Genomic DNA, 16135 nt, shown 5'->3' with positions numbered 1-16135 from the left:
AAGACGTCAAGGGGCAGACATAACACAGACAAGACGTCAAGAGGTAGACATAACACAGACAAGACGTCAAGAGGCAGACATAACACAGACAAGACGTCAAGAGGCAGACATAACACAGACAAGAGGTCAAGGGGCAGACATAACACAGACAAGACGTCAAGAGGCAGACATAACACAGACAAGACGTCAAGAGGCAGACATAACACAGACAAGAGGTCAAGGGTCAGACATAACACAGACAAGACGTCAAGAGGCAGACATAACACAGACAAGAGGTCAAGGGGCAGACATAACACAGACAAGAGGTCAAGGGGCAGACATACCACAGACAAGACGTCAAGAGGCAGACATAACACAGACAAGAGATCAAGGGGCAGACATAACACAGACAAGACGTCAAGAGGCAGACATAACACAGACAAGAAGTCAAGAGGCAGACATCACACAGACAAGACGTCAAGAGGCAGACATAACACAGACAAGACGTCAAGAGGCAGACATAACACAGACAAGAGGTCAAGGGTCAGACATAACACAGACAAGACGTCAAGAGGAAGACATAACACAGACAAGACGTCAAGAGGCAGACATAACACAGACAAGAGGTCAAGGGGCAGACATAACACAGACAAGAGGTCAAGGGGCAGACATAACACAGACAAGACGTCAAGAGGCAGACATCACACAGACAAGACGTCAAGAGGAAGACATAACACAGACAAGAGGTCAAGGGTCAGACATAACACAGACAAGACGTCAAGAGGCAGACATAACACAGACAAGACGTCAAGAGGCAGACATAACACAGACAAGAGGTCAAGGGTCAGACATAACACAGACAAGACGTCAAGAGGCAGACATAACACAGACAAGAGGTCAAGAGGCAGACATAACACAGACAAGAGGTCAAGGGGCAGACATAACACAGACAAGACGTCAAGAGGCAGACATAACACAGACAAGAGTTCAAGAGGCAGACATAACACAGACAAGACGTTAAGGGGCAGACATAACACAGACAAGACGTCAAGAGGCAGACATAACACAGACAAGAGTTCAAGAGGCAGACATAACACAGACAAGACGTTAAGGGGCAGACATAACACAGACAAGACGTCAAGGGGCAGACATAACACAGACAAGACGTCAAGAGGCAGACATAACACAGACAAGACGTCAAGAGGCAGACATAACACAGACAAGACGTCAAGAGGCAGACATAACACAGACAAGACGTCAAGAGGCAGACATAACACAGACAAGAGGTCAAGGGTCAGACATAACACAGACAAGACGTCAAGAGGCAGACATAACACAGACAAGACGTCAAGAGGCAGACATAACACAGACAAGAGGTCAAGGGGCAGACATAACACAGACAAGACGTCAAGAGGCAGACATAACACAGACAAGACGTTAAGGGGCAGACATAACACAGACAAGACGTCAAGAGCCAGACAAGAGACCCATGGGCAAACATCATACAGACAACAAGCCAGAAGGCAAACATCATGCAGACACAAGCTTAGTCTGATAGAAAAAAAAAGTTAAAAAATACCAACGACACCCATAGATTAAATTTACCACATGGTAGTGAATTCATATTCCCTCACTATAGAGTCCCAGTTGATAATGGTCGCGTCATTACAACCCAGCACATTCTACCCATGCTGAGGATAAGCTGTTCTTTCATTTATCCATTGACGTTATATTATCGACGTTTAACATTGAAGAACAGTTTTAAATTACTGAAATACATTACAATCAAATGCTATTTTCATAGATAATCGAAACTACAGCGTGAGGTTTAGAGAAAAAAAAGCTATAAAATATCGTTCGCGTAACAATTTACTAAAACAAAACGGCGCATAACAACACATTAATTATGCGAATTAGCGTAGACAAACAAAGAAACGAAGAGGATCCCGGTGACCACGTGACGAATGACCAAGAGTTCAGCCTGGACAATTCCAGACTCGTTCTGCTAATCACCCACTCGTGTCGATAGAGTACATTCGGCGGAGCGTTATCCTCACATCCGGTGTAGGATTAGGGGGGCCGGCGGTTGACTGTCCCCGCGCTGGGGCGAGGATTAGTCAAGTTTTTAGTACTCATGCTCGTGTGCGCACGCGCGTGACGTCAGCAGAAGGAAACCTATATCATGGTGCTCACCTGTGGACAGTGACGTAGCTCAAGAGGGTACGGCTATTCCCCCAGTTGATATATATGATATATACTTTTACCTATGTGCATGTGTGGCAAAGTATTGAAGTATTGAATTCGCAGTATATATATATATATATATATATATATATATATATATATATATATATATATATATATATATATATATATATATATATATATATATACCTATATATATATATACCTATATATATATATATACCTATATATATATATATATATATATATATATATATATATATATATATATATATATATATATATATATATATATACCTATATATATATATATATACCTATATATATATATATATAGGTATATATATATATATATATATATATATATATATATATATATATATATATATATATATATATATATATATATATATATATATATACCTATATATATATATATATATATATACCTATATATATATATATATATATATATATATATATAGATATATATATATGTGTGTGTGTGTGTGTGCATGTGTGTGTGTATGGTACCGAGATTATCATGGTATAATATGTGTTACTATGAGTAGCAATACCACTACACGTATGCTAACTCTGGATACTGGTACCTAACTTTGTTACTCGGGCTGTGTTACTCACCTGCAATATACTCTCGCCTTCAGAGAATCCAGGTTCATGGAACAGGTGTGTCCTTGACATTAAATGACTTTCGATGCCGTATCGGGTAGGAAGTACACCTGTGAAAGTAAGTAAGAAAACATACTTTAAGAAAACTTGGAATAAAGTTTTATGACAAGAGTAGAATTATTTTTTAGCTTTGGATGATGTTTTATGAGATGTGTTGGATGTTTTATGAGGTGGGATGTTTTATGAGATGGGGTTGATTTATAAAATGGGGAAAATATTTCGTCAAAACTCTTCTTGCATATACAACACTATGGCATGGAATCCTCAATGAGGAAATTAAAATAACAAAATGGATAAGATAATTAATAAGACAATTAGAGCCTTTGTGGTTGACATAAGACTGTCAGAATATTTCTTGTTTTGATACGGGGTTGAAACTGGTCTTTATGTCAGTTGAAGGTGGTCAGAATATATTCTGTTGATGGGATCGTCGTTGGACTCAATGCCCAGGCCGATCGCTGGCGATGATCAGGTGTAATGCCGGGTACAGGTGAAGTAGAGTTGCACATTGTATTGAGCGGGTACATTTCTCACTACCTGAAGTCATGTAGCGCCGTCCTAATTCATGGCTGAGCTCTGCCGTCGGGCATTACGTCATAGTACCGTCGGGCATAGGTCATGGTACCGTCGGTCATAGGTCATGGTACCGTCTGACATAGGTCATGGTACCGTCTGACATAGGTCATGGTACCGTCTGACATAGGTCATGGTACCGTCTGACATAGGTCATGGTACCGTCTGACATAGGTCATGGTACCGTCGGAGACAGGTCATGTTTGACCTTTGCCATCCAATAGAGGTCATTAATGCGCACTACCATTGGACAGAAGTCGTGGCTTAACTCATAATGGATCAACTTCCACCCTGATCGCAACAAAGCGCCATTAACCTAATTATTTCCCTTTTTTGTGTGTCTTTGACGACTGATCACATATCAAAGAGGGAAAGAAAATACTTGACTGATAAGTGATTCTAGATTTCGCGTCGGTATTGGTTTTAGAACTAAAACCTTTTTTTTTCCCAAAATCTATTACCCTTGTTTTATTCATTCCGTATTTAAAAAACTGATTTTAATTTTTTTTTAAAGTAAGTGAATTATACAATTAATAAATTAATTAAGCTGACATTTAAACAAGTACTTTAGAGATTATGAAATTCTATTTTTCCCGATAAATTTTCCGGGAAAACCCGGTGGACCGCTATGAGACGTCAACAGCAATCCCCCTCCGACGTTGGAAACGATACTGCAAGTAAAACACACAAACAGGAGCAAGGCCTTGTTAATTACTGTAGCTGGGGCAATCCACATGACAGAATCTTGGAGGAAACGGCGGTCGGCATTTCCTGGCTTTTAACTCCCAGGATCGTGTGGCAGGCCCGGGCTGGGGCGCCACGCGGCCGGGGCAATGCGGACCCGAACCACGCGAGACGGGCCGGCGGACGAAAAGTGATACAAATTGCACTAAATCGGGCCCGGGCAACGTTAATGTGTGGCCGGTTCCGTTGTTTTTCCTATTAACTAGCCGGGCCCGTTCTCGACTCCACTCGGTTTGTAGATTCGCGAGATCCATCGCCGGGGACCGAATTCCATTTTCTCTGCAACGCGATACGCTATGTCATTTCGGGCGACGGGCGACGGTCTCCGACGGTAATGGCCGGAGCGCGGAGCTGAAATTGGGGTTCGGTCTGAACCCATTTGGGGTTGGGCAATCTTGATGGGGCAAGGAGGGTGATTAGACACCGTCAAAAACAGGACCGAACATTAAGAGAAAAAAAAATGGAGAGTGGACGAGATATCCATCTTGTTGACTTGATGGTGTGATGGATAACGCTGGCCAGACAGGAAACGTTAAAAAATAAAATTGGATTTTTTTAAAACTACCCCAGTCATCAGCACAAAGGTCATTCATTACTTTTTAATTACAGTATGGGACATTGGAGTTTAGTATTTTAATTGATGAATTGCATATGCATTTCAATGCTTTCTTCTCTAAGTAATGAAATACCTTTAAAATATGTTGTTTACTTATTAGAAATATGTTTTGTAAAAAAAAAACAAGTGAAGATTTCTTAACAAAGGAGACAAAGTATTAATCCAATAGATTTTTTTCAAACGTTTTCACAAACAACATGTAGCTGAACTATGATTAGAATTTTATCGCACTTAAACTAATTTAGTCATAAGATCAAACTTCATTCAGCCCAAATCACAACCTAACGACAATGCCCTACTTAAACTAAAGTAGACTAGTTCTATTATTTTTTTAAAATTCATGTAGGCTATGTTTGTTTCAAGGCATTTTTTGTTTGTTTGAACACGTTTTGTGTCCACTTTATGTTTTTTACTGGTAACTTATTTGAGTTTTTTGAAGTCATGCTTTTGTTTAGTGTCATTTTTGTTTCTCCGTTGAATGTCATCCTTTGTTGGGGTGAAAACATCGTTCATTAAGCTTTTACTTGTAATTTTTCTTATGCTAGACCTACTATTGTAGGTTTTAAAAATGTCATTCTTATCGTTTCATTCAAAGCTTCTTTTGTAATTTTTTATTAACTAATATATTGGTCAAAAGCCATTTTTAAAAACTTTTTTTGTTTGTTTATGTAGAAGGTTTATATCAAATTACATTTAAAATAAATCTTATGAAATGTAGGGGTGGGGTGGACAAAAATACAAGTTTCACCCATAACTCAATCAAATAATTAGCAGTAATTACAACAAAACCACCGGCATCATTTGTTAAGTGGTGATAACGTGGGATTGGATGTGTCATTACCCAAGTGAATTTAAAATTAATGTAACTCTTACAGAACGGCTGGGAATAATGACGTGTCTTTTGCTTCCATAAATCTACCCTCACACCCTCCTCCCACTGTCCTCCCACTGTCCTCCCATCCCCCCCCCCCCCTCCAAATGTCCTCCCATCTAGTTCCATATATCATCCTCAACCCGGTACCGAACCCAATCCTACATTTGTCATGCTCATTACACCTCCCCCCTCCCCGGGTCGCCCGCCCCCACGTTCGGTGCCAGCCCCCCCCCCCCCCTGCAGGTATCATTACTGATTACACCTCTATGCTGGCTACCCAGGTGACATGATGAATTTGACACAGTGTTAAAGAAAAAAAATTCTCCCGGGACACGCGGGCTTACTTCCCCTTATACGGGTTGTGGTGAGGGGGCGGGGTGTGTGTGTGGGGGGGGGGGGGGGGGATTTACGATCTGAATGAAATCTGGACGTTATGTCCCAGATCCATCCCTTCCCCTACACATAACCACCACCCTCACCTCTACCCCTACACACAACCTCACCCCCCCCCCCCCCCCGCACACATACACACCCCCACCCCTTCACCCCCCACCCCAATGATCTCTATAGCGTGAGTGAGCAACGTAACGCCATAATTAAGTAGTATCAATGTCCGAATGAGCCCTAAGCTGAATACGCTGAGCTATTTAAGTCCCTTGGCTCATTCCAAGGCTTACCATTTCATCTATTCGCCAAAAAAAAATGTATCATTGGCTTAGAAAAAAACTCGAAAAAAGTTTAGACGTATAATCGTATTAAAACAAATTTAAAAAAAACAACAACAACACATGTTGATTAGCCAGCTGATTGTCAGATTGTCAATTCAATCTTCTAATTTGTCGCCACATATAAAAATTGTGCCCAAATTTTGGCAATTAGTCCTGAAACTTTTCCCTTCATACTCACCATGCACGTGTCCTGTGATTTGTTTTTTCTCCAGATTTATAAACTCAGAAATTATCCAATTAGAAGAAGAAGGGAAGGGAACTCAGGTAAAAACACAAGGGGAAGTCACCGAAAAGCGAGTGACGTGCTCCTGACGAGTTGAAGAACAAAAGATTGCAGCTGGTTTAGGTCGACCAATCGGATTGGCCGATATTTTTAAAAGCGCGCGCGCTCTTGCCAAATCAATGAAAATCAAGATATGTTCCATAATAAATAGATTTTTTTGTATTTTCAGCATTGTACAATACTTTAATGGAACAATGACGCGAACCTAGAATTTGATAAGGTGATCAAGACGGCGACAATTTATATATAAATATAAACTCGAATATAACATAACTACACATGTATACACATATTGTATACATTAAGAAACATTTTATACAAGCTATTCAATTACAAACGTGCACAGAAAATATAACTTTAGATGAGTACATTTTCCACTAATTCCTCTACCCCTCCTTCCCCACTCGACACCCCTATGTAGTCTTCACATTAACTAGATGAACTGTTTCTGTGTTCATGGTTATCTGATCTCTACCCATGTTGATAGTTGATAGCTATAGTCCAAGTCCCAATACTGAGCCTAGACCTAACCCGATTGTTAATTCAGTGTTATCAGTAGAAAAAAATCACCTCGATACATACATTGTTTAACGACAAACGGGTAAAGCCCTTTGTCCATGTACCTCTTATTTCACGACAAGCGATCTAGCTATTTGTATATATACCTCTTATTTCACAACAAACTATCAAACCATTTGTCTAAGTCCTTCTTAATTCACAACAAACTATCAAGCCATTAGTCCATATACCTCTTATTCTAGTTAACGTGATCATAAACGTGACAACTATCTGGTTACAATACAGACGGGCCTTACCCTAACCCGATGTATTCACAACACCCTTACACACGCGCTACACTGAAACTAAGCGCACCGTTCCTATCGTTTGAAAATCCCACCGGTTCAAGAATCTGATAACGCGTCACCAATGATTTGGATCACCAATCACTTGTTATGAGATCAATTAAAATGACGCCTACATTCGTTCAGGGATCTAAAATCGATTCGAAAATATCCTCCAAATAAAATCAATCCAAGCTTAAAGATCGTTAAGCTATACAACATCTATTGTTGGAAACACTAAGAAAAAAAATAATCAAAAAGATCTTCGTGATCATTGTCTTCATTCAGCCCTGTATGTAAGGGTGTATGGTGTCGTGATTTTGTTTGATACACCATAAGGTCTTTATCAGCTGTTTGTCAATGTATTTTAAGTCGCCATTTAACCGCTCCACCAAGTATAACGCAACAGATAAATATTGTCACAAAACATGCCATAAATTTGCCAACCAAATAAATAATGTCATAAAACGTCATAAATTTACCAACCAAACGAGGGGACTTGTTAACCACGAAACACGCAGGTGCATTGCTAAATTGGAGCAAAAATAGTGGGAGTATGTGAGGTTCTTTTATGTTGTGTAATAAATATATTGAATGTATAGGCCAATCAACTTAATATTTAGCCTCGTCGCAAGCTTTTTCGGGTACGTGTTGTGTTTAAATAAGAGAAGGTGTTGTGTTTAAATAAGAGTAGATGGTGTGTTTAAATGAGAGGTGTTGTGTTTAAATAAGAGTAGGTGTTGCATTAAACTACTTACACAAGTAGAATTCGTTATGTACTGATATAGCAGTACATACACATTGAAGAAACCCAATTAAGCCTCTGCGGAGCAAGGGGCTGCATCTACCCTTTCTAATAAACTCTCATCATTTTAGTCCATGTAAGCTCCTTATATTAAGCTCAGGGATAAAGAAGAAGAAGCTCCGTATATTAAAGAGCTATTCGACATTTCCCAGGAAACAGTCACCATCGAGAAATCGTCTGTTCGGGCTATTTCCCTTTTTCGGGATAAATGACTACAGGATACGACATTCAAATGACGAAGATAAATAAAAGTTTGTAAAAAAAAAGACTTACTTTGGAAGAAACTTTTGGTGCGGAGGTACGAGACGGCTAGCCGGAGGATGGAGAGTTTGTCAAGCTTGGAGATGACGCTCTGCTCGAAGGGCAGGAGACTGGCCAGGTGGTCCAGTTCCCCGTTCAGCCGCTCTCTGTGGCGTTTGCTGGGGTTGCTCTTTGGGGGTTCCTTGCTGGGGGTTTTCACGCTGTGATGGTGGGGGGGGGGGGGGGGGGAATAGAAAGGCAAGATGTTACAAGTTCTGGTGTGTTTTAGAGAAAATGATTGTTACAAGTTTTGGCGTGTTTTAGAGAAAATGATTGTTACAAGTTCTGGTGTGTTTTAGAGAAAATGATTGTTACAAGTTCTGGTGTGTTTTAGAGAAAATGATTGTTACAAGTTTTGGTGTGTTTTAGAGAAAATGATTGTTACAAGTTCTGATGTGGTTTACAGCCTATAGTGGTATTTCGTGGGACCGAGTGGCCTACCGGTCGAGAGCTAGACTGCTAACACGAAAGTCTCAAGTTCGAATCCAGGTTCGAATCAGTAAGCCGTATCTGAGTCCACCCAACTCTGATGGGTACCTAACTCGCTTTAGGGAAAGCAAAGGCGACTGGGCATAGTGCTGACCACACTATCCCTTCATATGCCGAGGTCACAGAAACAAGTGAACTCTACTTCACTTGTCCCCTGGACCGCCAGGGTTGAAAGGGAACTTAACTTTATTTTTTATAATGGTGTTTGGAGCTTTAGAGTAATTTTAAGTGCATCGACAATAATGATAGACTTGAAGTGAAGTTCATCGAATTAAAAAAACCTAGTAGAAGCAATATTTATACGTTACGGCTGCTTGATATCAGCTACTAATTAATTAAGCTTTGTTTAAAAAAAGTAAAATATTACTGTAAAAAAAGTTATAATGTAGCTGTATTTTTTAAAATCGTCAAACGGACTCACTAATTACAAATTTTAGTAACTAAACGTATAGAGAGCCTAATTTAAAAAAAAAATGGGACGCTCTTTATTAGTACGGCATGTACAGATTATATTGATGGAGACTGTCTGAAAAAGTTAATCCTCTGGTTTTAACACAACTTTTTATGGTCCAATTTCGTTATGAACAGCGCGGCAGCTAATGACGACGTGGGTGTCACCCCCCGGGCGTGGCTGCCACCGCCCCCCACCCCCCACACCATGACTTATATTCTTAGGCCAACGCTCTCAATATCCGAGGGATACGAGGGCGTTAACTCCACGTTTAAACCCCTAAGTCAGGGGGTCGGGGGTCCCTCCTGTCATAAGGGCGTAGAAATAAATCCGGGTAGCGAAATGCGCTGCCAGGGGACGGGCGTGGGTTACTTCCCCTATCATTACCTGAGGAGCTAAAGGGCCATAACCCATCGCCGTCGTTACGCTGAATTATCCCTTCGTCCGTACAATAATAATGATAGGATAATGACAATTTTCTTTGGGGGACGTTTTTTTCCCCCCTCCTTTCTTTTTCACCCTTTGTAGGACGTCACAAAGGGGGGCGACCACTGCCAAATTAAGCTGTTTTCTAGTTTAGGGTGCTCACCCTTTTCATTCCCAATTAAGCCGGGACTTCGACTGTAGGGAAAGATGGGCACGGGGCAGCAGGCGTATCATCAGTGTCATTATATCAGTGCGGCCCTGCTTTATGCGCTTTTCACTGCACTGCCCTTCCTGACTCAATTAAATGGTTATTTTTAGATTGGGTGTGTGGGTGTGTGTGGGTTTGAAAAATCTGGCATGAAGAGTGTAAAGCATATCCATTGTGTATGTGGGGGGGAAAGGGTTGTGGTCATTGAATAGAAAACCGGAAGTCGTTAGCGGGAGGGGATGGAGAAAGCGGGGGTGGGATTACGCCTAAAAAAACATAATTATTGTGAATGGTTATATTTGGATTAATGAAGCATTGCGTTTTTTTTTTAGAAAAAAAATTCAAAGACTTGTCACCATATTTATTTTTATTGTTAGGTCAAGGTTAACCGTCGATTTTTTTTTTTAAAAGTGTCAACTATATTTGTAGTTGTCGATTATAATACACATAGCACACACATACAGCACAGCACACAAGCCCCCCCCCCCCACACACACACACCTAAGCCTACCCTGATCACACACTCGTGAGACAAGTTTTCTTCCGTTCAGACAATATTGTTTTTGTTTAACAGAGTTTCTTTCAGACATCTCTTAAGGGGTGGGGCAATGCCCCTAAATACGTCTTCCGCCCCACCCTTGAACGAAATATAAGTTGTATAGAAATATATAAAATACTTTACCAGTGCCCCCCCTCCCCCCATTGGAAAATTTAAAAACACTGCTGCTTAAAATTTAACTAACCGGACTTAAAGAAATATTTGGAACATTGCATATACTTAAATAACTTTTTGTAAAAACTATATTTAAAAAAAAGACACGTACATTTATGTTATTATTCAAAAACAGTTATATTTCCTATTTAAAATAACCACATGTAATAGTTTAATGAAACAGGCGAACTCTACTTTATCTACCCCATATACCTTGGGAACAAACGGCTAAAGATGATGGTGTGGATGAACAGTTGTATGAACTGAACAGTGTAATCAGGCTTGGCTATACACCTTACGTCTAGACCAGTGGCGTAGCGAGGTCGGGTGTCACCGGTGCGGCACTTAATGGTGTCACCCCCCCCCAGAGGCGTTGCGACCCTTCCCGGGGACAAACTTTCAAGTTTTCGATTTGCACCCCCCCCCCTCAAACTTTCGATTTGCACCCCCCCCCCCCCTCAAACTTTCGATTTGCACCCCCCCCCCCGTCAAGTATTTCTCTATATATTTTGCTATTTTTTGCCTTGGTGTCACCCCCCTAAATGGTGTCAACCGGTGCGGTCCCGCACCCCCCCGCCCCCCCCCCCCTCGCTACGCCCCTGGTCTAGACTCACATGGTAAGTTTATTTTTATTTTTTATTTTTATTTTTTTAGTAGCCTTGTTCATTCTACGAGAATTTTTTATTATAAACTTTACCTCTTCCGTTTCAACTATCCGTGTAGACAAAAAAAAAAATCCCCCACAAAAACTGACAAGAGCAGGTCTATCTTGGGGGGGGGGGGGGGGAGGGGGGGGGGCTGCCAATAAAATTGCCTGAGACCGGCAAAAAGTGGAAAGAGCTTTCTGTGGTTGCCTCATGTCGTGTCTTGTACACAAACGAGGAAAAGCAGATGTTGGTCTCAACTAAATCTATTTTGAATAATCAGCTACTAACAGAGGACGTAAATTCTTCAAATTTTACATAAAAGCCTATCTGGTGCTTAAGTTAATTGCAATTGATCAACACAAATATAATTAATATAACAAAATGTATGCCTTTACAAACACAGTACATTAGAATACAATCCAACTACATCTGTTAATGTCTATCTAAGATTCTGTTGATCAACTCTTATAAAATCCGGTGATTTCTCACATAAAACCATACAAACTTAGAGGTGTATTATTAAGCTATGGTTTAGACTCTGTTAGAATTTCTGTTAGGGCTATGGATTTAGTTAGATTTGGGTTAGCTATCATTACGAGAGAAATTTTTGCTAATATTTTTATCCTTTTTTTTTTTGGCTGCACGCTCTCTGTGAAGAAACTAACCACCGAACTAGATGACAATTTATATCAAATTTCATATTTCAATGGCAAGGTCCCCGGACGAAAAAAAAAAATTACCGTGTTGTAATTATTTGGCTGAGTGACCAGGAATCAAATTGAGATTAACCCCCCCCCCCCACACACACACACCCACCCCCACACCCACACACACTTATTGCGCCACCCCCCAACATTTCCAGACGGAGGGGAAGGGAGGGGGGGGAAGGGGGGGTCCTTGTGGTTCCTGACGACTAATTAAGAACAATTGGACCAATGGAAATCAAAGAAAGCCGCGGAATTGAAGGACAATACGCGGCAGATGGGGATGTTCGTGGTTTCTGATGCTGAGTTCGTTCCCTTTGCGGCTGGGGGGTCAAGAAGGGTAAATATGGCTTCCTGTTCCGCCTACTCGATTATAGCATGGGGGTAGGGAGGGGTAAAAGTGGGATCGGGGGTCGGGGGTCGTAGAGTTAGACAGTGAACACCAAGTCGTCTCAAGTGATTCTACGGGTAGCGATCGAATTTTCGACACTGTTGGCCTCTCTTGTGGGTTTTCAAACACACCCAACACCCCCAACACCCCACTGTTCAAAAACAAGGAAATATACGCGGTTCTCAAACAAAACTTATAGAAATCTTTAAATTACATGACAGCTTAATTTAAAAATTATTTTATGAAAATATTTGATACAATTTTAAATCATTCTAAAAATATACATTTAGTTGCAAGATATTTATTATAATTATTTTCATTTTATTATGATTGTATTAAATTATTATAAGTTTTTGAAAAAAAATATCATGCAAAAAATAATAGGGTTCATTTTTGTTACCACGCTGAATTGCATAGCGTCATTTTATGAAAATCAGATCGCATAAAATCAACTAACAGGGGGAGATAACTTAGTTTGGTCCCATCACAATACGTCTCTTGTAAGAGTAGCGGAACTTGAGTGAGGCGAACAGACTTGAATTAGCTCCCCGCCAAGTGGCTTTTGTCCCCTGTCCTCTTGTCAGCAAGAACCGCAACTCGTGACGTCACAGCCCCCAGCGAGGGGGAACTCACTCCGCATTTTGATTTATAGCCCGGCAATTAGCTCCCCTTTTTTGTGTGTGGATTGGTGGTCGGCGCGAGGGAGCGGAGAAACCCTCAAAGGGGAGATTAAAAGGTCTTGAACATCTTCCACAGGGGGCACTACTCGATGTTCACTTCGTTAGCGAGACAACTCTAGGCGTCCACACGCTTAAATCTCCGCAGCAAGTTGATTATATGACGGCTGTCAGATGGGATGCGCACTGGAGTATGGGACAACTTCCGGTTACAGAATTATTTTTTTTAACAGTAGATAGTCATGCAGTGTAAAAATGTAAAAAATAAATAAATTTGAATAGTTTTCCGCGATGCTGATTTCAATTGCTGATTTCAATTTTGGAAACAGTGTAAGAATCAGACAGTCCCTAAGCGCCAATATAATATGACTGTAGACTCTCTCATTTTGGTTCCAAGGACATGGCTTTTTAAGGTAGACTGTCTGATTTCAACCAAAATAAAAAGATGTGAGTAATATTTACATGTTCGGCTTGGTTGAGTCGGTAAAGCTCATGGTTCCTAAACCGTAAAGTCCCGAGTTCGAAACCCCTGGCAGATGAGGCTCGATAGTGATAGCTGGGGGGACAGTAACACTTCTAGGAGAGACAAATCCAAAATGAATTTAAAACATTATTGCCTTGTAGTTTGTTTTTTCTTGGTTGAAAAAGGGGTATGGAAGCAAACCCAAAAAGAAAAGCAGGCTGAAATCGGAGTCAATGGCCTATATGGCGCATAAGAATACATTAAAAAAAAAATTAAGAACAAACAAGGAAAAACGGATTTATTTTACCTGTTGAAAAGTAACTGACTATTTTATTCACCCTATCGCTCGAGATATCATCTTCTATATATATAATTCTCTTCTTGGAGACGTTAGAAAACAAGCTGTCAGCGCGCCTTGCTGTACCCTCTCTTCCTCTCTAAGAAGTCTGGTGAGCTGTGGTTCACGCTAAATGTTTACAATCGTAGAGCCGGGTTTAGTGACGGCTATTAGGGGCAGATAATTTAGTTTGAAACGATTTTAAACTTAGGGGAGGTAACTAAGAGGATGCTGCTTTCACGGGGGGGGGGGGGGTGTATGGTAGGGTTGGGGTTGGGGTTGGGGGAAAGGAGGGGGGGGGGGGTAGTATCGTCCTTAACGACCTACTGATAGTGTTTTAAAGCAAATATTTTCAGTGGCAGCATTGGTACTGTCGAATTCACAAATTATGAATTACTGAAAAGTAGAAAATAAAACAACTAAATAGTGGCGTATGATACGCCGTGGGTCGGCTCGTACTAATAAAAGCATTCATGCGAGAAGGAAATATGATGAGGAATAGCGCCGACAAGAATAAATAAATATAAGCCATGGTTATGTGAATAGTTATTCAAAATATAACTCACAAGTATGATAGTTTATATAGAGGGCACCTACTGATAAAGTGTGTCTTACCTAGGGGTAACGTTACAGTAGTGAACCAACAAGAGAACGCTACTATCGTGTTCCCTTCACGCCAAGATGAGTAATACAAATATTCTTATTTAAGGAGTTTGATAGCTCTGAGCAGAGGCGTAGCGACCCTTCCCGGCGCCCGGGGACATACTTTCAATTTGGCGCCCCCCTAGGGAGCAAATTTTCGATTTGCACCCCCCCCCCCTCGAACTTTTCATTTGCACCCCCCCCCCCTCAAACTTTCGATTTGCACCCCCCCTCGAACTTTTCATTTGCACCCCCCCCCTCAAACTTTCAATTTGGCGCCCCCCCTAAGGTCGGCGCCCGGGGACATATGTCCCCCCCCCGCCCCCCCCCTCGCTACGCCTCTGGCTCTGAGTATATTTTACAGACAGGCTGTTGCAACTTAGAGGCAATGATGTAGAATTCCCTTTCTAAACTAATAGTCTATGGGGCAAGTGAAGTAGACTTCACCTGTTTCTGTGGCTTCTGAATATGAAGGAATAGTGTGGTCAGCACAATGTCCAGACTCCTTTACTTTCCCCAACTTAAGTCAGGTACGTCTTACAGGCATGCAGTCACATTAGGATCCGAGATCCGAACTCTAGACCTTCGCGGCTAAATGCTGTACCATTCGGCCACGCCGTCCCATAGCACTTATTTGTAGAAGATACTAACTTGTGTGTAGACCAAAGTCATCCGTTCTTCAAAGTAAATTTTAAAACAAAAAAAAAGTAAAGTTTTTATTAAAAGAATGGTCAAATTGTAAAAAAAAAACGTACTTTTTATTTTGACAATGGTTTAAACAGGCCAACAAAAGACTCACATCTTTAACATTACATGAAAACCAACAGTAAAACAAATTATTTTTTAACCATCTTTAATTTACAAACCAACTCAGGTGTGTCTCGATCCTATTTCCTGTTCTCCATTTCCAACCACTCACCTGTACCTGCCGGGGTGTCTTTCAACCCTTCTAATTAAGGTCATACTAATTACCAACCAACAACCCGATGACTATCAAGGTTATTTTTTTTTTTCGAGGTTCTAGATTCGGTAAATGATTTTAAATCACGGGGACATCGGCACGTGCAGGCGCGTGCGTCATAGCGGTGTGCGCGCGGTGTCGGGGCACAATTGGCACATGTGTGCGACCGCGCGCTTCAATTCACATGCCGCATCAAATGGTTGTTTAATGGTGTCACTCAAGGTCGGTTTGTCGGGGTGGGGGGGGGGATGGGGGGGAGGGTGTCACTGAAGTATATTCTCAGAGTGTGGGTGGGGGGTGTCACTGAGGTTTGTCGGAGTGGGGGAGTGGGTGGAGGGGGTGTCAATGAAGTTTGGTTTGTCGAGGTAAGGGAGTGGGGGGGCATAAA

General features: G+C 41.1%; 1 protein-coding gene across 1 annotated transcript in view; it reads right to left on the bottom strand.

Annotated features, from left to right (window-relative positions):
- LOC131930762 (uncharacterized) overlaps positions 1-16135 on the bottom strand; it is a 51006-nt gene that overhangs the window by 19067 nt on the left and 15804 nt on the right. The window contains exons 2-3 of the mRNA XM_059287369.1: positions 8613-8800; positions 2827-2924 (exon numbers count right to left, since the gene is read on the bottom strand). Of these exons, the coding sequence (XP_059143352.1) occupies positions 2827-2924; positions 8613-8800 (286 nt within the window). The remainder of the gene's footprint in view (positions 1-2826; positions 2925-8612; positions 8801-16135) is intronic.

The sequence above is a fragment of the Physella acuta genome, unplaced genomic scaffold (assembly GCF_028476545.2).
Source record: "Physella acuta isolate Inbredline_101_S28 unplaced genomic scaffold, ASM2847654v3 ptg001839l, whole genome shotgun sequence".
Classification (NCBI taxonomy): Eukaryota; Metazoa; Mollusca; class Gastropoda; family Physidae; genus Physella; species Physella acuta.
This window is presented reverse-complemented; position numbering and strand designations above follow the sequence as displayed.